We start from the raw sequence: 24,573 nt of genomic DNA on the forward strand, positions 1-24,573 counted from the left end.
CATGTTTTGTTGGCTGGAGTTCATGAACTTACCAAATGATTCATTGACAGGAAGAAATGCCTTCACTACAAAGATGGGTGTTCCAGCAACTTGACACTCTTCAAATACATGGCCTCTCTTCCTGTTCAGTACTCCATAGATTCCTCCCACCACTTGTTCTGGACACTTTGAAAATAACAGAATTAAGCATCAAAGGTTTGAAAATGTAGCCCACAGTTTCTTTTTGGGTGTGAAGGTGTGACTGGAGGAATTATAACTGCTATGAAGATGATGCGTCCTAAGGGAGCCATTAATGGGAAACTATATTTCTTTATCAAAATTCAAGATACAACTGTATTCTTTAGGAATTAGAATTAGGTCACAGAATTATAATTTTGTAAAAAAAACAAAAAGACCCATACAGTGGTAAAATCTGAAGCTGAATGACTTGCTGAACATAGGAGTGAAGTACCTGGATCTCCACCAAGTAGATGGGCTCCATAAGCCTGGGCTGGGCCGTAAGCATGGAGGCATACAGGACCCGACGGGCAGTGGGGATTATCTGTCCACCTCCTCTATGGATGGCATCTGCATGGAGGGTGACATCCTGGATGTCAAAACGAACGGCCCTCATGTTCTCCTCACACAGAGCACCCTGGCAGTGGAAATGAGCAACAGTAATGAGTAAAAATGCAGAATTTGAAAACTACCAATGGCAACGATTTGGGTCGACATGTAAAAGCTCATACTGTGATGATGAGAAACATGGTTAAGATGCCTTGGCTTACTCAAATGGGTTCAACAACCTGCGGCTTTCACTTTTGGTTTTCAGCATCTGTCAAACTCAGACTCACAACATCATGGGTACATTTTGAAGTCAACAAACATGATGGCGTGCAGTACTCGCTAATGGGATCATCATTTCTTTCCCCTGTATTTAAAGTCAGCTACTACTGCTCAGTCAAAGAGGGAGGCGGAATATTCTAATAACTGACTTATTCATGGCACAGGGTATCAAAGTTTAATGGAAATGGATTAACATGAATAAAACCTTAACCAGAGTATGACAAGTCTGGGTTACTCCATGCATGTAAATGTGGGCAATGTATCAGACCACAGTGATGAGATGCATTATCGTGTTTCATAACTGGGCACTGATATGACATCGCTGACCAAGCTGCCTCCTTACCTCCTTGGTGGCCCACTGGAAGCCGGCCACCACACTGTCCTTAATCTCGTTCAGGTACTGGACACCCTTGGAGACGTCAATCAGCATGTTGGGTCCCGACCCATCAGGCCCAAAGCACCAGATCTTGCGAGCCTCGGCCACCTCCCATTCATACTTCTCAGCCAGGTAGCGGGCCCTCTGTTTCAGCTCCTGTCTGGCACCCACATCGCCTTTGTCCACGTCTTCGGCCAGACCATCAGGGAAGGGACGCGCTTTCATGAACAGCCGGTTGTGCTTGTTAGGGGACTTGGATAAACAGATCTGGTTTGACTCTTCACTGACTGTTTCACGGTAGGACACCACGGGGTCCGATTTCTGTGAAATGATACAAAGTATACATAAAGTATACAAAGTGCATGTATACTAATAGAACAGGGCTTCCTTATTTAGTGTATAACTGAATTTGTGACATTTTTCCATTTGGCTGTCTCTTGAGTTTTGTTGAGATCCTTGATAGCTTGTTTCTGTTGACATCATTCCCTGCATGTTCCTACCATTGCTCTGGATAAGATAAACATGAAACTTTAAAAGGAGGTTCACCTTCAAAGGAATGCCAGCATGGTCTTCCTCCAGATCCTTCAGGCAAATTTCCAGGTGCAGTTCTCCAGCTCCAGCCACAATGTGCTCCCCCGACTCTTCAATAATGCACTGTTCAATAGAAAGGAGACTCAGTTGGAGAATACCAAACACAAAACTCAACCTGGTTTTTCATCTTATTTCAAGGTGACATACATGAAATGTTCCTAAAGCCTTACACAAGGTATTTCTTTAAATTGTCCGACCAATAAATACAAAAATTTGAAGATCCAAGTGTGTACATAAAGCCCAGCACGTTTCCTCGCCATCTCCATCTGTACCTGAACCATTGGGTCGGACTTGGCCAGGCGTTTCAGACCCTCCACCAACTTGGGCAGGTCAGCAGGATTCTTGGCCTCAACAGCCACTCTGACCACAGGACTGACGCTGAACTTCATCACCCTCATGTTGTGGGCATGTTCAAAGGTGGTGATGGTTCCTGTCTTCACCAGGAACTGATCAACTCCAACAAGACCCACGATATTTCCACAGGGCACGTCCTCAATGGGCTCTACATAGCGGCCCATCATCAGGATTGTTCTGTGGGAGCACACAAAATAGTGGAAACAGACCTTGAAAGAGCATCAGCAATAATAATAATATAAACCAAGCGAACAAGTGAAATGCATTGCATTAAAAGAATCAAATCAAGTAAAATAGAATGATAAAAGAACACAATCAAATGAAACAGTTAAAATGAAGGCTGATTAAAATCTAAACTGAAAAGATAGGTTTTTAGCAGTTGCTTGAAAATGCTTACAGAGCCTGCCTCTAATATTCTTTGGCAGGGTGTTCCACAATTTAGGAGCATACGGTAGTTAAAAAAGGCTGCATCCCCAATCCACTTTTGAGTGGGGTTTTGTACTTCTAACAAACCAGCAGTAGAAGACCTGAGGGCTCTTGAATGAATATAGAACAGCAGGGATTCTGTAATGTGGGCCGGTCAAAGGGCATTGTATACTATGAGAGGATTGAGGATTCATTGTTATAATTAATAGGTTGTAATTGTCTACAATGAGAGTGTTGGTAAGCAGGATTCGGTAGTAATGGAATACTTGTAACAGGATTACACCCTATTCACCCCAGAAGCCTAATGGATGTGTAGCTGGAATGTCCACTGGGAGGGAAATTCACAGAAGAAGTGATGCTCCCCATTCACGCACACAGAGAAATTTTCCAGAGGATTGTGGGAAGGTGAGGGGAAGATTTCGTGAGCATAGGAGTGGGGACACCTCTCGGCTACTTTGTGCAAATTTTGGGAAATCGCCACTCATAACCAATCAGGTGAATAGACCTATCAATTTTCAAAAGGCAAGTGATAATTCAAAAGCAGATATGATGGTCATCATCAAACAATGAAAATTTACATCAGTGCACATGTATTAATCAATAACAACAACAGTAAAGACATTGGTAGGTTGATCATGGAATATATACTGTATGTATGTGCTTCTGTGGTGATATGATGCAAATATGACCATCTGCAGTGTATTTTCATTGTGTACTTTGAAGTCTGCACGCCACAGAGAAAATAGGCTCAATGCCATAAACAATCACTGCAGGTGCACAAACCACAAGCATAGCTCTGCTCTGTTTCACTGTGTTCACTCCTGTCCATTAGACATGGACACTGAAAGGAAGCGGGCTACGCTATGCAGCCGGGCGGTGATGCATTCCACTTCTGGTCAGAACAGGGCCTTACATATTCTAAATACAAAAAAAAGTGTAACCATATTCCGTTACGTTACCTAAAACAACACTAAGAGTCTAACAGCCCCGCAACATTGAATTTTGTGGAAGTGTCCCTGCTGGGAAATCGAACACAGATCTCCCAATTGAGAGTCTGCAATCTAACTCCCTGGAGCACACTTTCACCCACGTGACCAAAAGTGGTGAACAGAGCGACTGACCGTCAATGCGATCCGTAGAGCCCCTGCTGTCGCGGGGCTAAAAATCATGTATCCTGTACTTGTGAAAAATTATTATTAAAATATTTCTTTAACATGCGTTAAAAATATTAATTTAACATGCATTTATGCTAACTAGTTTTGTCCGCTCCACAAACTACACACTCACGTTCCAATTGGTCCTTGTTCGCTTTGCTCTCACGTCCCTTTTATGCATTTACGTCATTGCCTGAGTGGCTTGACTGTCTGAAGTTAGCTGCTGCAACGGAGAAGGGAAGCTGTACAGACAGACAGTACAGCGTTACGGTATCAGATAAAATATGATGGTTGTGCAAGTTTACTTGAAAACGTAGTGATGTTTAAGAAAAGCCAAGAACCTAGTATAGCTGGCTAGTTTAAAGCACTGTAGGAACTACCTTGCTGGATAGGAATAGCATGAACAAAATTAAAAGTTACTTTGCTAGTCTAGTTAGATAGATAAGCAGACTAAATTAAGTTATCACAATCTGTGCTCCCCTCCTGGAATTGCAACCTTATGGTGGAGGGGTTTGTGTACCCTAGTGACCCTGGAAGCAATGTTGTTGGGAAACTTGGCTCCTGGTAGAAGCACGCAAGGCAAACTGGTCTCAGGTGAGGGGTCAGACAAATAGCAATTCAAAAAGACCCCTATGACTGGTGCAGCAAGAACTAAAGAAACCTCGCCTGGAATAGGGACACTGGGGCCCACTCCTGGAATCAGGCATGGGAGTGGCGCTCGCTTGGTCGGGTGAGCCCCGCAGCTCAGCCGGGCACAGTCCAAACAAGCAGGGGGCAATGCCCGTCGGGCAAAGTGCAGGGGAGGAACAGATCTAGGCATCATGGACCTTGGCAATGGAAACTGGCTCTCGAAATGTGGAATGTAGCCTCTCTGGGGGGGGAAGGAGCCTGAGCTGGTGCATGAGGTTGAGAGGTACCAACTAGATATGGTTGGGCTCAACTCTATGCACAGCATTGGTTGTGGAACCAAACTCCTTGATAGAAGGTGGTCTCTCTCCTACTCAGGAGTTGTCCAATGTGAGAGGCACCAAGCGGGTGTGGGGATGCTCACAAGTCCCTGGTTACCTACCGCATAAAGGTCACCTAAATGCAACCACGTGTTGCGGAGAGGAAAACTCTGGCTGTTGTTGGACTTCTGTGCTAGTTATGGATTGTCTGTCATGAACACCATGTTCAAACACAAGGAAGCTCATAAGACTCTGGAGTCAGAAATGGCTGCAAGAAGTTGTGGCCAGAAAGTGGTTGGTGCTTGTCGGCAACCCAAGTGAGGGAGGCTGTCTAAGCTGAAGCAGGAGGCTTCCGGGCCTGGTTGCCACAGGCAACTCCAGACTCAGCAGAGAGGTACCAGCAGGCCAGGAAGGCTGCAGCTGCAGTAGTTGCAGAAGCGATAGCCCAGGTGTGGGAGGAGTTTGGAGAGGCTAAAAAGGATGACTTTCAGACGGCCTCAAAGAGGTTCTGGAAAACCATTGGCCGACTCAGGAGGGGAAGGCAGGACATCACCGAGGCTGTTCTTAGCAGAGGTGGTGAAACACTGACCTCACCTGGGGATATTGTCGGAAGGTGGAAGGAGCACTTTAAGGAACTCCTAGAGGTCACTGGGGTAACTCCTAGAGGTCACTGGGGTAGACAGCTCCTCACTGGCAAGGCGCCGGAGGTGAATGAGATTCGTCCTGAAATGCTAAAGACTCTGATATTGGGAACAGTGGATTGGAGGATGTGTTCCAACTATTGTGGAATCACACTGCTCAGCCTCCCTGGGAAAGCCTATGCCAAGGTGCTGGGAAGGAGACTCCAACCGATTGTCGAACCTCAGATTCAGGAGGAGCGATGCGGATGTTGCACTGGTCATGGAACAGTACCCTCTCTCAGATAATGGGGTCATGGGAGTTTGCTAATCTTGTCTGCATGTGTTTTGTGGATTTGGAAAAAGCCTTTGACTGTGTTTACCGAGATATCCTGTACAAGGTGCTGTGGACGTAGGGTGCAGGGGTTGATGCTGCGAGCCATGCAGTTCCTATACACTTGGAGTGAGAGCTGTGTTCACATTCTTGGCATTAAGTCAAGCACGCTCAAGATGGGCATCGGACTCCAGCAAGGGTGCACCTTATTCCCTCTCCTGTTTGTTATATTCATGGACAGGATCTCAAGGCACAGCCAAGGTCTGAAAAATGTCAATTTCTGTGAAATTAGGGTGGCATCTCTGCTATTTGCAGATGATGTCATCTTTCTGGCTTCATCTCTGATGTGTGCTGGAGTAGTTTGCAGCTGAGTGTGACGCAGTTGGGATGAGGATCAGCACCTCCAAGTCTGAGGCCATGGTTCTCTCCCAGAAAAAGGGGCCTGTCCCATCCAGGTGAGGGGTGAGTAGCTACCCCATGTGAAGGAGTTTAGGTATCTTGGGGTCTTATTCAAGAGTGAGGGTAAGAAGGATTGTGAGATTGACCGCCGGTTAAATGTATCAGCTGCAGTAATGTGGCTGCCGTATCGGAATGTGGTGGTGAACAGAGAGCTGAACCACGAAGCAAAGCTCTCAATTTACCGGTCAATCTTCATAATGATCCTCAGCTATGGTCACAAGCTTTGGGTAGTGACCAAAAGAATGAGACTGCGGATAGAAATGGCCCAGATGAGGTATCTACGGAGGGTAGCTCACTCTTTGTTATAGGTGGAGGAGTTCAGTGATCCAAGAGGACCTTGGTATCAAGCTGCTGCTCCTCCACATTGAGAGGAGCTGGTTGAGGTGGTTCGGAAACCTGGTAAGGTGACCCCTGGGCACCTCCCTTTGGAGGTGTTCTGGACACAATGGATTGGGAGGAGACCTTGAGGTAGACCCAGGACACGCTGGAGGGACTACATCCCCCAGCTGGCCTAGGAGCGCTTGAAATTGCTGGGGAAAAGGATGTCTGGGCTGCTCTGCTCGCCCTGTTGCCACTGCGACCCTGACCCAGATAAGAAAATGGACGGATGGATGGTTGGATGGACAATATGGGTTGTAGGGTGAATTTGTTTCAAGATTGACATCATATGCTGGCCACTGTACACCGATTATATTTTAAACTTGTGTCCAAATATTTGTGGTGAAGAGCACTACATTCTCTTGACATTCTCTTGACATTTAAAGTGACAGCAAGAAACTCAGAAGGCCTTTTTAATAGTGGCAGGTGTTCTATGTCTTATAAAATGTGGCACAGAACAGAATTTGTGTTTGTATGCAAACCTGAAAATAAACCTGAATGTTTCTTATCTGTACGGTACCTCAGATACGGCAAAGTAATCTGAAAGTAACTGAAAGGAATCAGGATACATTGCTGACTTTGGGTAATCCCTTAGATTACGTTACTGATTACAATTTTGATGAGGTAACTAGTAACGGGATTGTGGGGATTAATAATTGTAGGTGTTGTAATTATTTTAGTGAAATAGAATACTTGTTTGGATTGAACAGACAGGCAATTACTGTCTTCACATAACATCTTGCTGATTTCACATGACTAGTACAGTCAATAAGCATATGGAAAACACTACTCCATACTGATGAGACAGTCAAGTTGTACATTTAGAAACACAATCAGCTATCAGACGATATAATATGGCCACCAGAGGGTGCGTTGCATCACTTCAAAGCCCTCTATGTAGTTATCAGTAAATAGTCAAAGAAGTGGCCAAATAAGTCTACTTATCCAAAACTCCCTTCAGTCAGACAGTAGTCAGCCAATGAGCCTTGTTGCTCAGTTGGTAAAACCAACCACATTGCATCATATTGGAAATGTGGACTTGAACTTTGACAAACCTTTGAATGGGTTTCAGGTACAAGTCCTCCTTCTTTCCAGGAGTGTAGTTGGGGCCCATAATACGCACTTTCTGACCTGTGGCCACTATACCAGAGAAGACACGACCAAAGGCATAGAAGCGTCCCTTGTCACTGGTAGGCACCATCTTGGAGATGTACATCATTAGTGGACCTTTGGGATCACAGTTCTTTACTCCTGTGATAAGAGGGAACACAACGGGTAAACAAGTTCAAGTTCAAGTTTATTTATTTATATAGCCCTTTATCACAAGCATGTCTCAGAGGGCTTTACAGAGAGTGTGTCTAGCTAGGTCTAACTAAACACAATCAGTGGTAAACAAAATTTTGTAGGACAGCATGATGAAAAACACAAGGTAGGTAGGAGCAGATTTAGCGAGACAAACAATCTACCTATTCTATATATAATTCTATGTAAACCCTTCTTCAGAGGCTATAGAGCAGAGACATCATGTGACTGCCATATAAATGCATTTTGAAAATGTTAACACATAGTTAAGAATTTTTATTCAGTGTGGTTTACATTTTTTTATTGGGGAATGACCTACTGCAAAGGTCCCAGGCCAGATTCAAACCCAGGACATCACAGGTACAGGGATGAGCCTTAGCTGAACCCCACATTTTTAAATTGGGCAGTTACCATTTGACCACTTGTAATGCTTGGTAAATTTCAGAACCAACTGAGGGGGGTACCCACTAAAGGATTGTGACGCTGTTGCACCCACTAAACCGACTGATGCTCAATAGTCACACAGTAAATAGAACAAAACAAAAAGTTCTGGAAGTTCATGAGGTGGCCAAATAAGACAATCAGAAACCCACCCATAGCGGCCTCATCATCTCCAGGCCCTTCATACAGCAGCTCACAGCGATACCTCTGAGCAGTCACTGGCGACGGCAGGTGGATTGTGATCATTTGGAGAAGAGCTTCCCCTGCTGGCAGCCAGCGGCGCATCACTGCCTGAGGAGCAACAGCAGTATCAAAACTGGCTGAGATGACTGAGGTCCAGATTTACTAAGATTGTGTTGCAAGGGCAATTTGCAGGTTTGTTTTTTTGCCCCACACTTGCTTCAGCTAATAGTGCAGAGTTTTCATCTTATTTGCTAAGAGATTTCTGCAAATCAAGTTGTGGTGCAAACAAGCCCTCGAAAAGAGCACTGTGCAAGCAAATAGCCTCCTTCATCGCCAACTGCATGTGAAAGTTGCTTCAGATGTAATCCACCATGGCTAGCATTCTTGCACCCAAAGCCCCTTTATAATTGGAGCGCTCTTAGCATCAATATAAATTGCTCCTTCTGTAATAGGTATTCTGAGACTGCCCATCTTTTGGGGACTGTCCTTATGCTGGAATATTACGGCAATAAATCTCCAGATTTTTAATTGATAATGGGATTCATCCTTGTTTTGGAAGAATACAGTGTTTGGGTTCACAGATTATGACACAAAAAATGGAAACAATTCTATGTGTTAAATTTTAATAAATTTATAATTTATAGTTTGTCAAGGACAAGGGCAGGATTTACTGGGCCCCCACAGGTATGGGGCTTTCCTCGCTCCAATTTCTCACCCTTTTCTATCTTCATCAAAACAATGAGACCTATTTGTATCAAATACCTTCTCACTGGTCCCTGGACTGCTGAGTGGAGCTCTCATGAGCATACATAGCAGCAGAACAATCATCGTTATTGCAGATTACGGTGAGGGGAACACCACTATCATCTATGTTTAAGGAGGATGAGGGAGAAGCAGAGATGATGGATGTAGCAACAGCAGCGCCATTACTAGCAATAGCACCACTAGTGCTTGCAGCAGCAGTTGACTCTTTCATGAAAAAGGTAGTTACCTTCGGGAGGTTGGCAACAAACCTTTTATTTTCCTCATTTTCGCTTTACCTTACTCTCTGTCACACGTGTAGACTATACCTTCTCTGTCACACATGTGAATTGGTCACAATCTCAATTTGCATGGCCTCACCTACTAATAAATATTATGCATTACATTCACAAATAATTTACATATGTATGACAGGCTTCATTTTTTTGCCCTGCGGTATTTGTCAGCTTTCCACACGGTAATTGTGCTACTGCATTACTGATTTGGTCATTTTGGGGATATAGCACACTCTTCGCTGCGCAAACCTTTAGTGAATTGGGGCCTGAGTATTTGATTAGGCATATCCACTAGGCTTTTTTTTTTAGGGTTGCTGAATTAGTTCCAAGGTTTGAGCCAAATTCAGTCAATTCCAAAACTGTGAATTTGAAACAGGACAGGACAATCAAGAGTAGTAGTGTTCACTATTAGAGTTTTAGTTGTGTTAGGTCTTTAGTACTAAATTGTCACATTTTATTTGATAATTTGATTCTGATATCATACAATGAAGTCTCAACGTAATTTGTACAGACAGATACCTTCAGAAGTGGTTTCCCTTCCTTTTCTTTGTCTTCAGCATCAAGCTTCACATCCAGTTTCTGAATCAACTTCTCCGTCTCTTCTTTCTTGAAGTTCATGATGGCATCAAAAACCTTGTGAAATACAGGAGCCAATAGTTAGCTCTACATGCATCTGTGTACCAAATTTTGAAAAGATTACTGCAGTCATTTTCTAATCAAACCTTGAAAATGGGGTCCAACACAAGCTGGCAGAATGTTCTTGGGAGCTTCTTGCCATCTGCAGTGGTGGCTGCCTTGCTGAATTTACCAGCTGCTGGATCAAAGTACCTAACAAATAACATTATTCATGAATCAGTATCATCCAGTATTCAAACACATATACAAGTTCACCCAGAAGCATTGTGGAAATACCATTTAGTCATCACAGTGTGAATGCACACTCACTTGTCTCCCCACAGTTTCTTCATCATCTCCTCCACCTTCCTAGCACGCTCAGCAGGTGGCAGCACAGCCTTCTTTTCAGCCTTCGCTGCAAACTTGGCCACATACATTTCAGCAAATTGCTTGAGAGTAAAAGCCCAGCCATGCAGACCTGAGCCGAAACCAACTGTCCCCACCACTGGGTCCACCTATAGACACAAACAGAGTAAGTGGGGTGTTATATGTGAGGTGTTATATACTCTGTTTATGTAAACAGCTCACTTCTGACAATCACATTTCAGTATAAAGCACAAAGTCAGGGTCGAGAGGTTGAGTTACTATTTGACAAAACATTAGAATGGGTAAGATGTGATTTAAGCCACTTTGAATGTGGTATGATGTGTGGTGTCAGATGCACCAGTTCCAGTGTATCAGAAACAGCCGACCTCATGGGATTTTTCTACACTATAGTGTCTAGAGTTTACAGAGAATGGAGCAATGAACAAAGCACATCCAGCCAGCTGCGGCTGTGTCAGATGTCAGAGAAGAATGGCAAGACTCGTAGCTAACAGCAAATAGCAGCTCAGTACTACAATGATGTGCAGAAGAAGAGCATCTTGTAGTAAGACAAAGTTGCAGTGCCAGTTAGGTTTAAGCCTAACAAATCTTTGTAAAGACTATCCTACACAAATGCCTTGATTTTTTTTGCACTGAGCTCTGCAATTTTTGTGTAGGCAGTGGTGTCTGGTGGAGAGTGTCTGGGCAAAAGTTCCAGGGGACCTCGGAGAGATCTGGCCAGGTTCAGTTCTGCAGGAGTAACTCCTGTCAATGCGTGAACAGCTGAGTAGAGGGCGAAACAGAATTCTGTTATGTGTTTATCTGAGTGTTTGTGTTTTTCACCAACATATGAGGCAATCATGGTTTTGAGTGTCTGGTTTATTCTTTCTGTAAAATTGGTTTGTGGATGATAGGCAGTTGTCATCTTCTGTTTCACATTCCAGGCATTACAAGTTTTCTTAAAAACGGAGGAGACAAACTGGGATCCTTGATTGGATCGGATAAAGTTGGGAACACCCCATCGAGTGAGGATTTCCAGGATGAGTACAGTACGTGGGACACAGTCTGGGTAGTGGCTTTCCTTTTCCACCTTGAATAATAGTCCGCAAAGACCAACAGATGCACATCTCCTATTGAACTTCTAGAGAAGGGCCCCATCAGATCCACCCCTACCATCTCCCATGGTTGATCTACTGTGGTCTGTTGTGGGTTTTATCCTCCAGTATGGTGAACTTGGTGTTTTCATTTACTGTGACCTCTCAGAGCTTCAGATTAGACTGATACAGCTCCTGGATGTCAGGAAGACCCACCTCCATATCCCTTCATCAGAGATGGGAAGATCCTTCTTAATCTCTCCCTGAGCAGGCAGCATGGTGGCACATGTTGGAGGAGGAGGAGTGCCTGTCTCGCCTTTTTGACAGAGCATCAGGAATGGTGTTATATTTTCCTTTTCTTCAGCTGGCAACATCTTGTCACTTAGCTCTTTTATGGTCGTATGGTGTCAAGTTTGGCTGGGGATGCACAGTGAGGCTTTTGTATAATTGGAAGATCCTGAGTCACAAATATATTGTGCGTTAAGACATCTGTAAGGTTGGAGGTACACACATCCTTAGAAGAACAAGACACTGGCCTCTCTGTGACTCCTCAGACTTAAACCAGTAACAGTTATTTGCCACGTCTATTTGTACTTCACTGAAGTAGGAAGCCAAGACCAAAGACTGCACAGAAGGCAAGTGTCAAACGAGACAAGACAACTGCAGGAATTATACAAGTATGGTTTTGGAAAGTCATTTCCAAAGTGAGGATGGATGTTTTTCAGTATCAGTTGGATTACCTTTCCCTCTGCGATCTCTGGTTTCCAACGATGACAGAGTGATCTATACATGTACGTAAAAATTTAAACCTTGTACCCGTGTCCTTACCCAATCCTCCAATTCATCCAAGTAATCCTCACATAGAAATACAGATGCCCAGATGATTGTCTCCAGTCAAACAACATCATGTCAAGGGCTGTTCCATAATGGCTATTTCGCATTGATATTCAGATATTTAGGTGAGACATTTGCTGCTTGGGGAATGTAAAGCCTATGTAGCAAGGGAGTAGGGACTGCTGTGGCCAGGGAATACCGAAGCAGAGGAACATCTGGTGTATTTGAGTGGAGAGAAGCAGGTTGATTGAGGGGAGGCTGCTGCATTAAAGCATGGCTGGAGGCAGGCCTCTCTGAGGGTGGGGCAGTGGTTAGGTTTAGGGTAAGGGTTAAGTTTAGGTTTATGGTTAGGTTAATGAATTATCCCAAAACTCTCCCCGCCTTGCCCAATGGCAGAACGGTTGATAGAGAGTCTCCGGCAAGGGTTAGGGTTAGGCAGGGAGGGAAACAGGTTGCATCACAGTGAGCTGGTGGAGCCTGTGACATCTTGATGGATACGACTTGATACTTTCCAACAACTTTCTTTTGACAGGGTCCAAGGAATTGTGCCCCAAGAGAATGATGGGGATGCGACGGCATAGTGCATGGACTAGATGGGAGCAGCCTGTAAGATCTCTTGGACCTTGCTTTGGTAGGCTGACTCTCAGCATATCAAGGTCATGAATCAATCAGTCTATAATGTCCTCTCCAGGAAGTCAGAGCCTCAGGTCTTGCCCAAAAGCCTCGGGAGAAGGACATCACTGGTGCAGCCATGACACCATCTACAGAGGCATCACCCAAAGCAATCTCTATTGAACCGAAAAACCTGGCAGATTCAGCCGACATTCCTGTCAACCAACTTGTTGGCCGAGAAAAGTTGACCAAAGCTGAACTTTTGGTGGTCATTGACCATCAACAGCCAATCCAATTTCTATGCCTACTCTTTTTTCATACTGATATAATGGCAATTCTGTAAATAAATGTGCCGCCTTATGACAAAAATGGATGATGAGAATTTGATCACCATGATCCAGGGTTTCCCCGTGCTGTATAATTATTACTTATAAGAGTGCAGGAATAAAACACTTAAAATTTAAAATTTAAAAATAAAAAGTTAAAGTGGTAGTTTTCAATAGTAGTCTCATATGTAACAACTCTTGGCGAGTATATTTATAAAAAAAAACAACTGTTGAGTTTTATCCTGTTTAAAATCCCTTATCTCATCTTAATCCCATTGTCCAGCCACACCATGACAATGCAAGGGGTTGTAGTTAACTTTGGCATTGTGTTGTGAGTATGTTTGAGTTTGTGAGGCAGGTGAGGGTGGAAACATTGTCTTGTCAAATGTTAAATAAATTAATGACTGGGAGCTTGATACCAATGAGCAGCTTTTATCCTCTCACCACTGACAGCCACAAAAAAACAAAACAAAACACAGAATGTGACTTAATAAAAGTAAAAATGATCATCATTTTTCATTAAAAAAGCAACACAGCCATAACTGGGACCGTTATTAATGTTCTATGTAAAGTAGCTTGCTACAGTAAATTGCACTGCCTATGGCTCCACTGACCATGATGTTACCCATGGGTCCATGCTCCCCCTCTCCATAGGTGGATATGATGACGTTGACATTCTCCACAATGCGCTGGAAGGTCTGGAAGAGCTCATCAGTTTCCAGCTGCAGCTCCAGAAGAGCCCTATCCATCTTGTTCATCATTAGAACTGGCTTGATCCGCTCAGCAATGGCCTGCCTGAGGACAGTCTCAGTCTGGACACACACACCTAAAGAGGGAAATCAACACTGGTTTAACTAATGTTTCACTTTGATCTAAAATGCAACAATAGGACTTAGTAGGAATGCAAAACATTATCTGTCAAATCAGCTGTTTCAACATGTTTAGGTGTGATAATGTTTAGGTGTAATAATATCTTTTTGAGATATCAGGCCGATGCAATAATGTGATATTATTTGAACTTGCAATTCAGTGTAATAGCATTTCCCCATAGTCATTATAAGTCAAATGAAGTCTACTGTTTAATATTTTGCTGTCATTTCACGTTATAAGAGAGTGAAGCCCAATATAATGCACCATAACATTAGGTCTAAAAAATATAGCTGAAATTTCAGTTAGTGTTCTAGATTTTGTTTCTTTAAACCTCTACATTTGAGAGAATCAATAGTTGCAAGAACCCACATTAGAATTTAATACTAAGACTACAGAATAGTCTACAAATTAATTAAAGTTACGTTCACATGCAATTGCCTCTTGCATCAAGCTATACCTGCATGAACAGTATTTGTTTTGAATTCACTGTTTTTAAGAAAATATAATGGACAGTGACACTTAGCAGACATACACATTTTTTGTTACACAAAAATTGGCAGTAACCCTTATAGACCGGGATGATACAGGCAGTATTACTATCAGGCATGTGCACAGATAGGGTCCACTAGCCATTTACCTAGCCACTCATGAAGTGCCTCCCCATGTATTCTTTCACATTTTGAATTAATGTTGTTTCTATATGTCAGTTACTACTACCTTGCTCTCAATAAAAGATGATTAAAAAAAAAGATTTTGGTTTACCACCATCTTCACTTCACAAAAATACACCACACTTCCACTGTTAGATATCATCAATCTGTGAAGTTCAATGCATTCCACGAGTTATTTTGTGTTGTAAAAAAAACAAGAATTCTCTACTCTACTTCTACTTCAGTTAGTGATCTCCTACATTTCCCAGAATTCCTCTCAACACCCCCAGATAAGGGAGTTCGCTGTGCTGCATATGTGTAGTTGGAGAGAGCGATAGCGTAGTGAGTTTTTTCAGTGGAGAAAAAGTGAGAGTGGAGAGATAATACTGTGATGTTGTGCCTATTCAAATGACAAAAAAGCTGTTGAGGAGGGAGTTGTATTTCACATGCTACCGACAACAGATCCACAAAGATACAAGCTGTGTCTGCATTGTGTTCTGGTCTATTGAGGCTGCTGTTGGTGGAGAAATTGGTTTCTCTGCCTCTTCTACGGTGGATTTCTCCCTGTATGATTGTTGAATGTCAGTCCAAAATGGCGGCTCTAGAAAGAAGCCCTTGCTCTTTGATTCTGAGGGACTGACAACAAAATCTGATGTTTCTGAAAATATTTTGATGTTTCAGATAGCTGAAAAAAAAAATTCTGCTATCAAACACCATTGTAGCTGTGTTTGGCCAGTTATCCATGGAAATAAGAAAAATACACCAAACAACAAAATGGACCCAGAAATGCAAGGTACATCACCAGTAGCTGTTTTTTTTTGTTTTTTGTTTTTACAGTTAAAGTGTTTTAGGGTGGATTTTTCCTTCATAAGAGAGCAGAAAAACCATGAAAACAGAATGATCCAACTGAAACAAAGGCACTCATTTAGGTGCAAGAATCCCCTTTCTGTGCCCCACGAAATGGCTGAGCACAGCCCTGGTTTGTATACACACCTAAACAAGTTGCAGTGTGTTTGTCACGTGATGCAGTGACCAGTGTTTGCAAATGTAGTATGTGAGCAGTAGTCAATGCGCTGTCTGTCTCATGTTTGCACACAGTGGGAATGGCTTGTGGGCAGTTAAGTAGGGCCCAGTGCTCTGTTGTCTTTCCTACCTGAGACACAGTCTACAACTACAAGCGCTCCGTCGGTGACCCGCAGAGCAGCAGTCACCTCGGATGAGAAATCGACGTGACCAGGAGAGTCAATCAAGTTTATGAGGAAGCCGGAGCCATCCTTGCACTGTTTGATGAAGGCCAAGTCATTGTCTTTGAGCTCATAGTACAGAGAGATTGCTCTGTAAGGAGGGGCAACACATAACAGCCTTCAGTTAGCTGGAGAGAAGATGGCATTGGCCTACTGCAAACTACTGTTTCTGGCACACTGGATACAAGGATACAAGGGAGCACATGGTCAGAGTTTACATGCAAGTTTCAGACCTAAGCTGAGAAATTATGGCCACATTAAATGGTTGAAATAGACCTCGTAAGTCAGACTTCCAGTTCCATAGCGATTTCTCCGTAGGGAAAATGAATGGGGTTTCACATAATCGTCTCTGTCACAGTCTACGTTCAATGCAGAATTTTCAAAGTTGGTCCATTTTTAGCTACGTATATTTATGTCTCTAATGGCACTGGGTCTGATTTCTATAACTGTGTTCTAATCTAAGCAGTATTTTTGCTAGCAACAAGCTAAACACTCATATAATTTGCGCCACCCGCTGGTGGCGTAGCGTAGGTCTCCCCCCAGCACCTTCTCCCTCTCTCTCAACTTTCTCTGGCTCGCTCATCTGAGCACCTACACCGCCACGTTTGCTAAATCGATCGCATATCTTTGATTTCCACGTTTTATAGATCCACGTAGATAAAACTAATCATCAGAGTGAACTTAGAATAACACCATTGGTATATGAAATAGAGAAGAGTCATTTAATTGTTTGATTGTTTTAGGATCATTAGCTTTCCTGCAGAAAGGTGCTGACAGGAGGCACGACAACAACACTGATCCTTTGCCTCCTAAAATAACTGATTATTAAAAAAAAGGTAAAAACTTGGAACATCTTCAAAAAACGTGTGGGAGCGGTGAGGGTTGCTAAACAATGTACAGACTCAGAGTAGAAGCCCGCTGCCAGCGGGTGACGCAGAATATATGTTCTGAAGTGTTTAGCTTGTTGCTAGCAAAAATACTACTTGGACTAGAAAACGGTTACAGAAATCAACAGACCCAGTGCCATTAGAGACATAAATATACGTAGCTAAAAATGGACCGACTTTTAAAATTCTGCATTAAATGTAGACTGTGACAGAGACGATTATGTGAAACCCCATTCATTTTCCCTACGGAGAAATTGCTATGGAACCGTGGGCAAGGCTGACGTCATTCGACTTACGAGGTCTATGGCAGCCTAAATCACATGAATAGATCTAAAACACAAAAAAAATCTGGAATGCAAACTTGATATAAGGTCAAGGTGCAAAGTAAATTGCTTCAATTTATTTGCATTGTAGCATTATAAAAGCATTATATATTTAAGTGTATGCAAGTTCAATGCATTTTCTTTAATCACAATATGACCATACTAACCGTGTAACATGAGTAAAGACCAAACAGTATACCTTATCCTGCTACTTACGTGGATTTGATGGTGATGCACCTCTCCTGCTCATCTTTGCGGGTGTCGGTGAACCTGGTTTCTCCTGCTCGAGCTGAGGCGATGATTCCGGCTTTACACACCAGAGAATCTGTCAGCGTTGACTTGCCATGGTCAACGTGAGCAATCACAGACATGTTCCTGATGTTGGACTTCTTGTCCATGATCTCCCGGATCTGGTCAACTGTAAAGTTCACCTGAGAGGCAGAAAAACATTTCGAATAGACATGATCATTGATATAGTGTTAAATAAAAAGGAGGACAGACTATGACCTCAAGTTGGTGGTCATCATAAAGCTAATGTTAAAAAGGCCCAGGAATCCAGGAATCGGCATGCAGCAATCCAATGAGAGACAGCAAGCCATTGTGGGAGCCTTGTTGTGAATTAGTGTGGACATTACTGCACCTGTTCCTTTAATGCACTTGCATTTACTCACCCATGTGAGGATATTTCTTGTGTTCACGTGCATCCATGACAAAAACTGTGAGTGTTGCTGGACATTTTCTGTTAATAGTTTAATTTGTAAGATGTGCAGTTTCACTATGGTTGATTTCTAGGCATGCTACATTGTCATTTTTTGGCACGGTAGAGTTTGGGAGAAGACTATCCGCTGAGTGAAAATGGTGCTGTGCAGCTGCTTTTTTGGAGTTATTCTGACATATCCTGTTTGGACTGCTTGTTAGCAGCAAGAGGCTAGCAGCGGTAGCTCGCCATTTCCACCGACAGCTGACTCGGGAGCCACTATTGTCTGCTGGTCAAAGTATTAGAGACAAATTATATAGGTCCAAATTCACCAAACTTATCCTTTAACCTGAATGAATCACTGCTACCAGGTCCTTTCATATGAAATTATATGATTTCATGATTTTTATGATTCATTTGACATGAAAGGGATGTTCCATCAGGTTCGCCTCCTCCCTGAAGACAGGTCTGCTCAGACTTGTGAAGGTGGGGAAGAGAAACAGCTGCAGCACCCAACATATATATGCAGCCCACACTGTGTCACCTTTGTTCTCCAACAGCATGTTGTCAACCTTGGCCAACCTGATGAAGTTGTAGATTCTCTGTAGAGAGATGCCTTTATGCTGACAACTGCTAGCAAAGTCTGCCCACCAAGGATGCAGCACAGCAAAAGCGTGGTGAAACACCTACCAAAGGAAGCAAGATCTGATAAGATCAAGCTATGACTATCACAAGCTCACATAGATCCTCAAGAATCTACATTGTGTCTGAGGTGGCAATGCTCCTGACGTACAAGCATTGCTGTGTCTAGTACCTGATGCCTACACTCCGCAATGTATAGAGTTGCTTTGCATTCTGACCCCCTTGGGGTCTCGTGCAAAAGTGAATGGTGCAAAAATTGAGTAAAAAGAAGCATGAATGGGATGACCCACTCTTCCCCGGGATATTACTTCAGGACTGGAATGCTTGGGAACATGAGTTCTCAGGCCTGCATCAGATTACTATGCCCCGATGTTACATCTGTTGCATGCCTGCAGTCAGAAGAAGCTCAAGGTAATGTCCAAATCAGCTTCATCATAGACAGATCCAGAGACATTTCCCCTAAGAAACAACAAGGTTTGAATTCTGTGCGTCAGTCACTGGTGCCCAGCTTGCCAAGCTGATCAGAGATGAGCTGACTGCGGGGAGATGACTGCAGCCATGCCTATTTTGTGCTATATTGCCACCCCTAGAGGGCACCCCAGCACTATATAATATTGCAGAGGGCAAGATCATGTTGATGTTGTTTGGCTATGCAAGTGAGTAATCCATGAGGATGTTATACTATGCCTTATGTTCTGCCTACTGTAGATGATATTATCACTATACAAATTACAGCCTGTAAATTGTAATACGTTTTTCCATTAAATGCATAGGCTGTTGTATGGCTTTTAAAAGTCAATCAGCCTGTCACTGAGTTTCAGTATTCCAGTAGATACTGAGATACTGTGTAGGCTACAGTTATGCAGTAGTTTATCAGTGATATTTACTATATACTTATATTACGTTTTACAAGTAAATGCTGTTTCAGAGGCTTTTTCACTCTGACAAGAATAAAAGTCTGGGGCAAACACTGAATACTTGGCATGAAAATTGTCACATTTAATGATATTGAATATCAGCACAAAATATTGGCTATTGGCAGCTTCAATCCAAAAATAGTTAGTATCAGCCTTCAACAACCCCTATTGGTTGAACCCTAAGACTCACCCTCTAAGTTTACAGTAAGTACGTAAGCTGCAATACATGCAAAATGCTTTTAATGAGTCATGAGTGTCAAAAACAAAAAGGAGCTTGGGTGAACAAACATGAATTAATTCAGCAAAATTGGGAATTTGACTATAATTTAGTTCACTATAAACTATTAGAGCATGGTATTAGAATGACTATTATAATCATATAGGTCTATGCTCCGCCTCCGTGTAGTATAGACAGTTCAATACTAACTACTACAACAACTAAAATCCTCCCATATGGAACTAAATCTGATCAAATGGGGGTTCATGGGGTCTAATGTTGATCTATTCAGGGGTGCATGACATGAGAACCTCAATATAAGGTGTTCTCAAATTAAATCAATAAATTTAATAATTCAATTCCGAGGGCAAAATTGGGCTAGTAGAGTTTAGAATAGTAGGCTACTGATTGGTAGCCTATACTATGTGATCCACGTCCTCTATCCAGATAGAGCAGCACTGTGTCATTCTAGGTCAACTGGTCTAGTTTGCCGCAGTGCAGAGACGCACCGGGTGGGGGAGAATACCTGACATTATAGCAGCTTTGATAGTTTCAGTTCAGCTCTTTAAAAGAAACTAGAATTCAGTTGATCAGTATGTAGCCTATTCACAAGGGCTGTAGTCAGAAAGGGTTGCCCAATCTTGAGACATGAAACTTTAATATGGCAATCTCAGGGATCAGTGGGCGGGTTCATGCTATTTATAACGGTAAGATTATTCCAATATGTGCCCCCGGAGGGGAAATACACGGTAATAACATGACGGCGTAGAAAAACTCAACAGCAAACCAGCCCAGCCTAACGACGGGGTTTATTATAAAGCATTCGGTTCCTTAAGCACACCGCATTTATTCTCCGTCTTCATATCTTGTTGATAAAGCACGATCTTTGGTGTGTTTCACTTAAAAACTGAAAACGTAGGTAATATTACATCAGTATGCTTGTTTTGGTTTAAGATAATATTAGTGCGTAGCCCTTTGCTGAGTTAAAGAAGGGAGTCAGAGCATTAAATCCATCATCACCTCCCAGAGAGTCACATCATCATCAAACCCATGATATTATGGGAAGGACGCTGTGAAACATCAACAAACTGACATTAATCTAAGGCGCATAATAAAATGTGGTAGCTACCATTTTGGCGGTTGGCTCGGTGTTCAGCAGACCAGCAGCTCCGACCGACGGATCACACCGACAGAAGACTGAGCATGACGCACAGTCCGCTTTATTAGCGACTGGCTGGTCAGCTGGTGGCGGTCATATGGAGCACCCCAGTGTGGGATGGATGTGGGAGAGACAGTGAGGCTGCCAAACAAGCAAAGACAGAGCATCGCTGTATCAAATTGCCTACTGATTCTCCATTCTCTGTTCTTAAATTGAGTTATATTTGAGTACAAAATAATTATATATGATATACTACTACTGATAATAATGATAAAATAAATAATGGTAATAATAATCATCATCATCATCATCATCATCATCATCATCATCATCATCATAATGAACAAAGTAACAATTAGGGCAATCAATCAATATAGAACTCAGTTTTTTGTTTGCAGAATAGTTTTCTAATCTTTTAGGCTGGCATAAATCTTTCTGACCTAAATTCATAGTATACGTAATGGTAAATAGTATCAAATTGATGTACCATATATGAAGATGGGGGCATTTATGACCAAAAATATAAATTAATACTGTAATGCAGGCAAAAATTGACTTTTACAAATTGCCTTTATTGGCTCAATGAACATGGAACCAAGCATGTATCTACTTGTTAAACGCCTTCACAACACACAACCCAATGTTTGCATGTTGTGTCACTACACATGGCTTAACATTACACTGCCAACTGAAAATGACAACATCTAACCCAACTGGATGGGAAAATTCCAGAGGTCAGAGAGCTGTTGATGACAAATAAAATGCTAGGGCCCATGGTGTTTATAATATCTTTGAGAAGCTCATTGTAAACAATATCAAGCGAGCAGGTGGAAGACTTCATATGGGAGATCGATGCTGCAGAATTATCTGTGGTAACAGACAGGACAGGGGGTGAAATTTAACCTAATATCTGTTTTTTGGTAAAAAATTTCTGAAATTCCTCACACTTTACAGAGGAGGTCTCTAAAGAGTATCTGAGGGAGAGGCTGTACTGATAACATTAAACATAATGTTAGCCTATGATGGCTCTTAGAAATCATAAGAGAAAAAGTTTTTGATAAGAATGCATTGAGTCTTTTAAAATCTCAAAGGAGACTTGTTTAATTTCCATTCATGCTTGGCCTTACGGCATTGTCTCTTTAATTAAGGCCAGGTATGCTAATTTAGACAAAATGAGGCTTTAGGTTTACTTTTTTTTAATTTATTTATTTTTTTATGTGAAACAATATTAGAGCTACGGAAGAGGATTAGGGCGACATGAAAAATGTATTTGAGTTCTGAGTTTAAAGTCAGAATTCTGAGATTAAAGTCAGAACTCAGAATTCTGACTTTTTTCTCAGAATTCTGACTTTAAACTCAGAACTCAAATACATTTTTCACATGTGGCCCTAATCCTCTTCTGTATAGAGCAGATGCTGTTGAAAAGACAAATTAGTTCCTCTGTATTTTGTAGAAAAATATCAGAGGCCACAGCAATGTGGAGTGATGAGAGAAAAGCCTCAGAAAAACTTCCCTGCAGAGTGAGAGTTTCGAGTTGGCAGTTGAATATTGAAAGCCGACTTCTGGTCAGACATACAAAAGTACATAAGTTCAACATTGTGCTGGGTAAACTCATGGGAGAACACCAAGTCAAGGCTGTGCTCCAAAACCGATTAAGATGAAAAGCTTCAGTAAGATTCAAAAAACACAGAAGCAAGTGCGTTTGAGGGAAGGGGCAGCACTTTTTTTTTTATACATTTTTTTATTTCAAAAAGTAAAGCAATAGTCATTGCAATGACAAACACAAAGTATCTGAATATATGTTCCCCCTCTAGGACCCTAGGTTCCCTCCCCTCCCACCCCACAATAGTTCTACACGACATAGTACATGAATTCATAAATTTACAACAATACAACAAAATGCACTTAGATACATTGTAATGCCTAACTTGAAGATGTTCAAGCCAGCAGCTGCTTAACATCTGCTGCTGCATAGGCTCATGCCTGGGCAGTCCTTTCTCCAGCCCCATGTATTCTCGCTATAGATTGTTCCATGTGTAATATGTTCAGAAAAGACATCAGCCATTGCGTACATGTAAGTGAATCAGGAGGATTCCATGTTAAAGCTAGCATTTTTTTTGCTGCTGTAAGGCCTGTGAATAATTTGATTTGGAGACCGACAGATCCAGTGATGAGGTATCGTTCAAAATCAGCAACCTGGGACAACAGGGTATATGCACACCCAATAAATCTGATAGGGTAGAATATACTAGTTTCCAGAATGAGGCCACTCCAGGGCACTCCCAGTACATATGCATAAATGAGCCCACGAGACCAAGAGTACATAGATGACAAATTGGGGAGGGTATGAGTTTCATGAGGTGACGTTTTCTAGGAGTGAGGTAGAGTATGTAGAAAATTAAAGTGAATAAGTTTGTGATTAGGGTTTTTAGATGTGCAGTCCATGTTGTCCCAGACAGTAGACCAATCGACCTCACCACTGCGATGGTCAAGATCTCTTTCTCACACCTGATGGACAGCGAGAGGACCGCAAGAGGAGTTCAGTAACAAAGTATAGAGCTTAGAGACTAAACCACTTGTCTGTACACCCACATCCAATATGACATGAAGTTCATGGGTGAATAAAAGGCAGCACTTTTGAATATGAAAACCTCCAAGTATTCACATAAGAGAACATTTTAAAAAAAAGTTTTATGTATAACTGCTAATCCCCCATCTCTATCAGAGAGTCGGGGAAGGTGTCAGGGGGAGAGTCCAAGCTCCACCCAGGTTTCTGTGGCCATAAAAAACTGTTAGCAGTGATAAAATCAAGGCAGATTAAAGACTTATTAGAGTAATCATTTAGTAAGCCAATATTTAGGGGAACTAAGTCAGGGGTAGAGCAAGAAATAGGGATAGGAAATGCATCAGTATGACTGGGGTAGATTGGGGAGGGCAGGCAGGGAGTGACTGATTATCAATCCTTCATTAAAACATCCTCAAGAAGGAGTATAGTACCCCTGTGATTTGGATGGAAACCATCCCGCTTACAGGCATCCTTCTAGTCAAAAATGTCAATAAAAACACGACCTGTGGCAGCGCAGAACTTTCTCAGCCGGCTATCGAGTGTGACCAGGCACAGCGAGCTCTCGGGGCCACGGCCAAGTGACGGGATGGGGTGATACAATGTTTACGAGAAGACAGAGGCGGGTCAGAGAGGAGAGAGCGGACGGTGGAAATGTGGAGGTGGAGGAGTCAATGAGAGGAGAGGATGGAGGAGGAGAGACCATAGGTTACGCTGAGTGGTGATGGAGTGAGGAGAGACCAAATTAGAAGGATTAGCATAGGAATGGAGGAGGAAATAAGATGGTGGTCAGAAACATAAAGAGGTTAGCAGCGGACCAAGGCTTTGTGAGTGGGATGATGGAGAGAGGGTGAGATCCAAATAAGTAGGAAAATAACAAATGTTGACTCATTAATGAACTTTAACTGCAAGGGAGCTCACACTCACAAAGGGAACAAAACATTTAACTTCACTAATATTTTTTATTCTGCATCTGACCAATAAAATGACATGTGGAGAAGTGGAGAAGTGGAGAAGTAGGAGCGTTAGGCTAAATACGTCTGAAAGGCATGTATACACTGCAAAAAATGACAAGCTGTCCAGTGATTTTAACCTGTTTCCAGACATATCAAGCTTATAGTTTGTGATATTTTTAG

The 24,573-nt window shown here is 42.4% G+C and overlaps 1 protein-coding gene across 2 annotated transcripts in view; it reads right to left on the reverse strand.

The window, feature by feature from the left end:
• The window catches only part of eef2l2 (eukaryotic translation elongation factor 2, like 2), a 22,098-nt gene extending 1,236 nt beyond the window's left edge, over positions 1 to 20,862 (reverse strand). Inside the window, exons 1-14 of one of the 2 annotated variants that reach the window (XM_071915171.2) lie at positions 20,845 to 20,862; positions 17,459 to 17,673; positions 15,942 to 16,123; positions 13,883 to 14,094; positions 10,370 to 10,554; positions 10,147 to 10,252; positions 9,944 to 10,057; positions 8,357 to 8,495; positions 7,517 to 7,712; positions 2,065 to 2,323; positions 1,748 to 1,855; positions 1,169 to 1,522; positions 452 to 634; positions 33 to 165 (exon numbers count right to left, since the gene is read on the reverse strand). In XM_071915171.2, coding sequence (XP_071771272.1) covers positions 33 to 165; positions 452 to 634; positions 1,169 to 1,522; positions 1,748 to 1,855; positions 2,065 to 2,323; positions 7,517 to 7,712; positions 8,357 to 8,495; positions 9,944 to 10,057; positions 10,147 to 10,252; positions 10,370 to 10,554; positions 13,883 to 14,094; positions 15,942 to 16,123; positions 17,459 to 17,673; positions 20,845 to 20,847 — 2,389 coding nt within the window. In that variant the 5' untranslated portion in view covers positions 20,848 to 20,862. Of the gene's footprint in view, positions 1 to 32; positions 166 to 451; positions 635 to 1,168; positions 1,523 to 1,747; positions 1,856 to 2,064; positions 2,324 to 7,516; positions 7,713 to 8,356; positions 8,496 to 9,943; positions 10,058 to 10,146; positions 10,253 to 10,369; positions 10,555 to 13,882; positions 14,095 to 15,941; positions 16,124 to 17,458; positions 17,674 to 20,844 lie in introns of those variants that run through there. The other variant, XM_078285286.1, reaches the window with a different exon arrangement.
• Positions 20,863 to 24,573: the final 3,711 nt, after the last annotated feature.

This window comes from Centroberyx gerrardi, chromosome 8 (genome assembly GCF_048128805.1).
Source record: "Centroberyx gerrardi isolate f3 chromosome 8, fCenGer3.hap1.cur.20231027, whole genome shotgun sequence".
Taxonomy (NCBI): Eukaryota; Metazoa; Chordata; class Actinopteri; order Beryciformes; family Berycidae; genus Centroberyx; species Centroberyx gerrardi.